The 8790-nt window shown below is 35.8% G+C and overlaps 1 protein-coding gene across 3 annotated transcripts in view; it reads left to right on the plus strand.

Annotated features, from left to right (window-relative positions):
- The window catches only part of swm (Zinc finger protein swm), a 192681-nt gene extending 184165 nt beyond the window's left edge, over window positions 1–8516 (plus strand). For all 3 annotated transcript variants that reach the window (XM_067765997.1, XM_067765996.1, XM_067765995.1), the window contains exon 6: window positions 5852–8516. In XM_067765997.1, coding sequence (XP_067622098.1) covers window positions 5852–6091 — 240 coding nt within the window. In that variant the 3' untranslated portion in view covers window positions 6092–8516. The remainder of the gene's footprint in view (window positions 1–5851) is intronic.
- The last annotated feature ends 274 nt before the right edge of the window (window positions 8517–8790 follow it).

Below are 8790 nucleotides of genomic sequence, written 5' to 3' on the forward strand. Positions count from 1 at the left end.
AACTCCGGCATTTTTCTGTTGTGATCCCTTCAGTGCTTCCAAAATTGTGTCTACCCAATCTGGTCTTTCCACTTCCACACGATGAGCTTTGTATGCTGGTTTACTCAATAGTGAGGCCGTTTCCTGAGTCAATGCATGTGATACCGTTTCAGCAAATGTCAGCTTTGGGTTTGCGTATGTAGGTCGGTTCGTTTCCACGTCCCGTATGCCATTTATGAAACTCTGAATTTTTACCCTCTCGGTGTATTCCACGGGTGCGTCCGCATTTGCGAGATGAGCCAACCTTTCAATATCCGAGGCAAACTCCTGCAAAGTCTCATTCGCTCTTTGGTGACGGTTTTGCAACTCAATTTGGAATATCTGTTTCCTATGCTCGCTTCCATAACGTCTCTCGACAGCGGCCATCAATGCTTCATAGTTGTTCCGCTCTCCTTCGGGAATCGTCTGTAGGATTTCGGCTGCTGGCCCTTTAAATGCCACGAACAGAGCTGCAACTTTATCTTCATCATTCCAGTTGTTCGCTGCCGACGTCTTCTCAAATTGGAGCTTAAATACCTGGAATGGAACAGAACCATCAAACGTTGGGGATTTTACCTTCAGAGTAGACGTTGAAGTGATTGAATGGTTCAATTGTAACTCCTGAATCCGATCTTTCAAAGCATCCATGTCGGCCTCCACTTTATTTTGTCGTTCACTAACAGCCTCCAGCTGCGATGAGAATTTTGTTTCCTGTGCCTCCAGCTTTGTTGAGATACGTTCTTCTTGTGCTTCGAGCTGTAATGTTATGCGTGCCTCTTGTTCTTTTAATTGTTCTGCAATTTGTGACGCCATGTGTGTTTTCTGTTCTTCCACTTGTGATGCCATATATGTCTTCTGTTCTTCCAGTTGAGTTTCCATCTTGGATGTTATCTCTGTCGACATTTCTGAAATGCGTGCCTCCTGTGATTCCAATTGTGATGACATGTTGGTAGATATTTGTGATGACATTTCGGACATTTGTGCCGATATTGCAGCCAATATCATGTTCAGGTCTGTGTTCGCCATTGTCTGCGGTGTTTCTTCCATTTTTGTTATTTCCTCGCCATCAAGATGAAAGTCATACTCTTCCACATCAATTCCTTCTGCTTCCATTGCCTCTCGTAGCCGTGCCTGAAGTTCAAGTTTAACGCCGCTTGTATTCAATCCTCAGCTCTCCAACTCCTTCTTTAGTTGCTGGATCTTCAATTCCCTGAACTTTGCCATGTCCTTGTTGTCCTCTGGAATTTATTCAACAATTCCTCTTCTGACACCAATTGTAACGAATTTGCTGCAAATCCTCTTATTTGCCCTTTTGCTAGGTTCGTATCGCTAAACTGTTGAATAAATAACTCCAATATTGAATAATGGAAAAATGCCTTTATTAAAATACTTCACAATAACACTCAAACTGTGCAACGAATAGCTTAATAACCAAACTGATAGCTTAAATGAAACTGACTTTCAAAATAATACTGCTATTGCTCGCTAGATATCGTCTTAGTCGTAACTGCTTGACAACTCAAATCAAACTCAAACTCCTCGCCTTTACTGTCACGCCTTTTATACTTTTTGATTTCTAATTGCATACTTCTAGGCTTTTCCATTCCAGAACTTACTAGTTAGTTTCGGCTACAAAATCGCCAGCCACAACTACGTGCACAAATGATTGCCCTCTCTTGTGACAACTCAGATAAGATATATGCATGTGTTTGTGCATTGTCGCTCCACTGCTCGTATACGTACATATGTGTAGACGCAATAATTTATTCGTTTATGTAGATACATAGTGATTGAATTATTGATGTGAATGTTTGTAGTTTACAGTCTCTCGAGTACACATAGGCGTATAAGTAAATGCATCTGTGTGTGACATCTCTCTCGGCTGCCTTATATATGTGTATACTTGATTTGATTATTGACGTAAATACTGCTTAGCATGGCCTTAGTGATGGTATAGCTTAGTGATGCTAATATCCGTGACAATATTAAAGTTATAGTTTCTGAGTAATCGGTAAACGGCGTTTTTATTTACGCGGAAGGCAGGCAATTAATGCGGTGATTTTTTTTGTTAAGAATTTGCTCTCCCCATAATATATTTGTATATTTGTATTTGTTAAAGAGTATATTAGTACAATAAGATGTTGAGATCTTTTCTAGTACAACAATAATTATGAAAAAGATAGTAGACATAATTAATTAATCAACTGCATGTCAAGAAATACTTAATCTAATTATAATAATTAAATTAAAAGAGAAAAAAAAACAACGAAAAAACAGCAAGGTATACATAAGTGAAGAAATGTATGTATGAAATGGATATAATAATCAAATTCAGAGGAGCGCATAATTAAAGAATAAAATAAACTGATAAATAAAAATAAATATGAGACTATAGTTAGAACTGAAAGCAGGAAATATTTTTATTTATTTATTTATTTAAAACTTATTTGTACAAGTAAGACACTGTCTTTTAGGTAGTACATCAATCACATCAAAATATTGAAGTTACATATAAATAAACTTAATAAAGAATGAGTACAAAATTTTGATTAAAAATAATAAAAAGCTTATACGTATTTAATTAATAATAGTGTGATAGAAACAATTCCAGACCAATATTTGAAGAATGAAGGTTTGGGATATGTAAATTAGGGTAAGTTAAGAGTTTAGGAAATATAATACTGCTTGTTTGAAACATCCTGCCTTACGAATTGCTTTTGTCTTGGAAGGAAGTGAGTTCCATAGACGGATTGTACTGACAAAGAACATTCTAGAGGATGTGGAGTATTTAAAAGCCGGTATCAGATTCAATGTTCGAGTGGACTGACTCAAGGTTAGCTTATTAAATAGGTAAGGGGGATATTGAGAATGCAGAAGTTTGTGCAAGAAACATAGATTTCTCATTTTTAAGAAATTGCAGACGTCACTCCCGAGTATTTGCACGGCACACGAAGATATGTGATCGTACTTTCTTTTAGAAAAAACAAATCGGGCGGCATTATTTATGGCCAGCTGAAGTTTGTTAAGCGATACCGAATCAAGGTTACCATATGTAAGTTCACTGTAAGAAACTTGAGGTACTATAAGAGTTTTTACCAGCTTCAGTTTAGTGTCTCGCGGTAGTAAGTAGGCAGTTCTGTAAAGATGGCGAAGGGTGTTATAGATTTTACCCACCACAAAGCTGATATGGTTAGCACTAGTAAGACTAGAATTAATTCTGAAGCCTAGATTGGTAACCACATCCTGGAAACCTATTTTATCATCATTTAGCAAAATTTCAGGAAGGCTGCTTAAATCGTGTGCTGCGTTCGATATTGCAATCGCCTTAGATTTTGACGCATTAAGATGTAGCTTATATTCGCGAGCCCAGTTACTTATGCGCTTTAAATCATTATTCAGCCTAACAAATAAGTCTTCGGAGAGCCCGATCGGGCGCGACATGTAGAGTTGGGTATCGTCAGCGTAAAGATGTATAGATGCGTGGCGGCAACAGGCGACTATGTCGGTGATAAAAAGTGTAAACAATACTGGTCCCAGGATGGATCCTTGTGGAAAGGCCATCGTTATGGACTTTAAATCAGAGAGTCTATCACCGCACTGAACTCGCTGGAATCGGCCAGTGAGATAATTTTGCATTAACTTAATTGCAAAAGTGCTGAAATTATAGTAATTTTCGAGCTTGCGAAGTAGTATTTTAAAATCAACCATATCAAAAGCTCTTGAGAAGTCTAGAAGTACTAATACCGTAAGACCGTTGCTGTCGTAAGCTGGACGTATATCTTCCAGAATCTTCAACATGGATGTAGCACAACTATGCCCTTTTCTGAAACCTGATTGGACTTCAGACAGCAAGTGGTTGTCATGAATATTGTCAATTATCTGCTTTGATAGTAGCTTTTCGTATACTTTGGATAAAGCAGGCAGTAGGCTAATTGGTCTAAAGTCTTTGCAGGAATCAGGAGAATTTGATTTAGGAATGGGAATAACATTCGCCGTTTTCCATTCACTTGGAAATCCACTGGTTATTATAGAAAAATTAAATATATGTGTCAGAGAAGAGATGGCAAAGGGAAGTATAAGTTTGATAAAACGCAAGCTAATGCCGTCGACTCCCACGACAATCAAACAAAGAAAAGAGAATAGTAATAGTATTAGCAGTAGTTGTAACTGGCCATTATTTTTTTATCTCTCAATTTGATTTCCAAAATGTGCGTAAAGCAATTGTTTATAGTTGTCTTTGTTTAGTTGATTCCTAGTACTTGATGGTATAGAGTTCCATAGACGTATAGTGTTGACAAAGAATAGTCTTGCTGATGCAAGCGAATTATAATGGGGTACAATTAGGTCAGTCAAACGTGCCGATCTGGTGAAAACCAACTTTGTATATAGGTAAGTAGGTGTTCTAAAGAGCATAAGCTTAAATAAAAATATACAGTTTCTAGCCTTAAGATATTTTAAGATGTCACAACCTAAAAGACTATAACTCCATGGAGAAATATGGCCAAACCTAGGTAGGCCATAAACATACCGAGTGACGTTATTCATCAAGACCTGGACTTTGTGCGCGGAGTGACTATCCAGCTTACTATATACCAGCTCAGAATAAGTAATTAATGGGAGTATCGGCTGCAGAGAAAATTGACGCCTAGTGCCAGTAGGGGTGTAAGGACTAAACTGTCGCAGGTTGCGCAAGGTTAAATATACTTTGCTTATTACCGAGTTAATATGATCGCTATACGAGAGCTTAGAATTAACAATAAATCCTAGACTTCTTCATCAATTTTCACTTGTGAGTTTTAATAAAGGTTTTTGCTAAAAACTATTAGCATTTTCAATATCCAAAAATTTAATGAACTTACCAAATGAAATATTTATAAGGATTGCGATTGAAAAAATTGTCCTTCACTAAATACGACAAACTTTCTAAACCAGTAGACCGACTCTTGACACAGTTTTTGGGCACACTTTTACATCCCTCGCAATTTTTTTGAAAGTCCACTGAGGATGGTCTTGATAAACTTGCACAATTTGTTTACGTACTTCCAATTCGCTTGCAATTTTTAATCGAATAAAAGTGTTTAGAGAAAATATTTGTGTAAAAATATTTTTGACATTTATAGCAAAGCATGCCGCAAAAAAGTAATTTAAATATATCAATTTGGAAAAGAGTTATTTGATTAAATAAAGGTGAACATTTTTTCAAACGCAGACCTTAGTTAATGCATATGGCGAAAAACCAAAAACCGTTTGGTTGGTAGGGTATGGTATGGTACCATTGACTAACTACATTGATTTCCATAAGGTTGGTTAAATCAGCTGTTTTATACGGATATGGATATGTCAACTTTTCCCGGGCTTACAAGCCTCACTGGCAGACACTTTCCATAGTGACTTTGTCCAGCTAGACATTTTTTGTAAACAAAACTGTACTTTTTCACAATATAAAAGCTTAACTTTTTCCCGGCAAACACAATTTTTTAAAGATTTTGTATTCGTGTTTCATTGTTGAATGTTCTTTCAAGCTTAGGAGGATTACAAGTATTTGGCAGGGCAAAGCCTCTATGGAAAGTTTCTGGCAATCAGAAATCACTTCTAATATCGTTACGAAGAAAATATATGAAAATCAGCCTTTATAAAATTTGCACACATTGCACGATGGCGGAAGAAGATAGCCATTATGACTCAAGCTTCATAGTATACTAACAGTTGGAAGTATGAGCTGACGAAATTTCAGCTTTTATAAAATGCCAAATGATTATATTATTTTATATTATAGATGTTTATATTGATTATAATAAATTTGTCCATCGTTAATCTCTTTAACTATCAACAGATAACATGGGCTCCAGTGGTAACAACAACATTACCTACTTCGGGATCTTTGGCTGCAGACAAGCTATCAAAGTCTGAAGAGAATTCAAACATGTCGAACCCTGCCAAATTGATTACATCAGTCAATACTAGTGATAAACCATGCAATGATCCTGAAGTCTGTGTAGAAACTTTGCCTGAACTTCGAATTGAGGATGAAGAAGATGATGAGGAATCTGAGGATCGCTCATGGCGACGCTGATCGAGAAATAGTGCAATGAACATATTGCGATATATTTTAGTCTGTATTATAGTAAAACCAGTGGTATGTGGCTAAATCACATCCTAACGATAATAAGTAAATAGAATATTTAGCACACTATACATCATTTTCATAATGAAATGAAAACTATGATTGCATGCGGAACATCTAATGTTTCCGTTATTTTGTGGGCAATGTAGGACGCTGTAAGTAATTTCTCTCATAGTAACAGTTGCCATCTGCAGTGCGCTTTAAATTCTCTTTCTTTTTTACATATCATTAGCTTAATTCATAAAGGCCCTAACGAAAAATTTTAAAATTTTGAAGTAGAAACATTTCGACCTTTTTGAATTAATTTTAATGCATATATAAATTTATAAGTAGCACTCATGATATAAAAAGGAAAGCCAGTTTATTCTGTACGAAGTTTACATAAAACCATTTTAAACATTAATTTGTCAAATTGCCATAGAGGTGCTTCCAATTGAAAAATAAATTTAAAATTTTTGTTTTCTTAAAATTGTAAAAACCAATGTTATTCCTTTTCTCTTTTGTAGCGATAAAGACACTCCCCGCAGGGTTTGGGGAGCCTTATCGCTGTTTATGGTCCTTTGCGGCTATTGATCCGGTATGTTCCGGAAAGAAGCACCATTAAGGTGCTAGCACGACTATCTCGTGAACGGTTTGATTTGACCACGTTGCACCTCCTAGGACATCCTTCCGTGAGGGGTCGCGAGAGCCTCTCCTGCTAAAATAAACGCCACTGTCAGTGAGGTTGAAAATTATGCTGGTGCAGCTATAAATTGCGCTGGCAATTGGCTCTACACAAACCTTCCTATCTGTCGTATGCACTATTTTTTTAACAAGTTTGATACTGGAACCATGGAAATACGACAAAAGTCCCAGCAACGAATACAACCCCTTTTTTGAGCTTACCAAGTGTTTCCCGTATTTATTTTAGTTTTCGATTTTTTGTTACAATAACGATATACTTTTCAGGTTGTAATATTTTTTGTTACAAATGCGGCTTGCGACCGGCGCCTGATAGAAAAGCCCTCCTCCTTTTAAAAGAACTATTCGCGCAGATAGTTATCTAGAACAAACGCACATGATGCTCAGAGATTTGCCACTGGCCAGAGTTGTCAGGTCATCTGCATAGGCAATACCCCTCTGGAGCTACTGGTTGCGTGGACCACCACCAACAACAACAGGACCACCAAAATCTTTGTGTACCAGCATCCTCTGAATGCGCAATTCATTTCATTTATTTTTGATTTACAAATCGTTGGTTTTACATTTTTGTTTGTTTTATTTTTGTTAATTCTCAGGTTTTTTTTTTTTTTTATAAATATGTGAATCAAATTGGTAGCACACTTTTGAAGAAGAATAAAAAAGGCATTTACATCCGATTGTTAATTTGCCTGACAGAAATACTGAGTAAAACTATCTTCTTTGTTGTATCATAGTAGCAGTGTTCTTCGAGCTCGCCTACGAAGTCATTTCTTTGAAATATAAATACACAAATAATAAAGGTTTAACACAATTATCAAGCAGCAATTTTTTAAGATTATTTCATTATTTATTCATGAAAGAAGTACAGGATTTTGCGCAAAAGATCTAGCATCATTGCATTTGTAAATTGGTGTATATTTACACAATACACTAACAAAATATGCAGCTATGCATTTGCTACGTCATTGCGAATACGCAACATCAAAAACTAGCATATTTTTTTTTAACATTGAATAGGAAATCAGCAACTGTGAATACATAACAAAATTTGCAAAGAAAAAGGGAAAACGAAAAAAGTAGTTCACGATCCGTGGCTTATATTATGTTATAAAGTTTTCAATATCAAATGCATAAAACTTTGAACTACCTTGTTATATTAGTTACTCAGGGCATAATTTCATTTGCAAACTGGTGTATATTATCACAAAAATTTTTCAATATGTACGGCCGGTTCTTTTAACTCTGATTAGTGAAACCAGTACAAAAAAAAAAAAAAATCTAACTAGAAAGAAATTCACAATCTGCTTTAAAATACAGTATAATATCAGCAGTTGGAGGATGCTTTGACAGCTGTCATATCGACCGCTATTAGCACCAGGTTGTACTTTGGAATTACACGAGAAGGGGGCATACAAAGTATTGAATTTCATACTTTTTCAATACTTGATATAATATAGAACGAGCTGTAGAATTTAAGACTTTATGTAATATCTATAACAAAATATTATTGCAGCTTAATGGCGTCTTTTTTTTTTTTTAAATGCAATTTGTGCAAAAAGTAGTTGTTGATCAGTAAACAGTTTCTTAATCTTACAGATTTTGGGTCAATGTATGTACCTCCACATAAAGTAAATATATGTGCACATCTTGAATTTTAACTAAAATTTGATTAATAAATCATATAATAGTAAAACTTTTTTTTAGTAGCTTAATAATTAACGAAAGATTTCATTCGTTTAAAAAAAGAAGATATAAGAACAATAACATTTACGATCCGCCAACAAGAAAAAGCGTAGCTTTGACACATAATAACATTCAAACTATGTACTTTGCAAAGGATAAAATTGAACAACAACTAACGCATGGCGTGGCTGAATTTTTTTGGAACAGTGCAACCTTTCAGGAATGCGGGTTCGAATCCCCTTCCCGGGAGAAAAGGCGTTGAACAGTTTTACGAGGTATGCTTT

Source organism: Eurosta solidaginis, chromosome 2 (genome assembly GCF_040869045.1).
Source record: "Eurosta solidaginis isolate ZX-2024a chromosome 2, ASM4086904v1, whole genome shotgun sequence".
NCBI classification, from domain to species: Eukaryota; Metazoa; Arthropoda; class Insecta; order Diptera; family Tephritidae; genus Eurosta; species Eurosta solidaginis.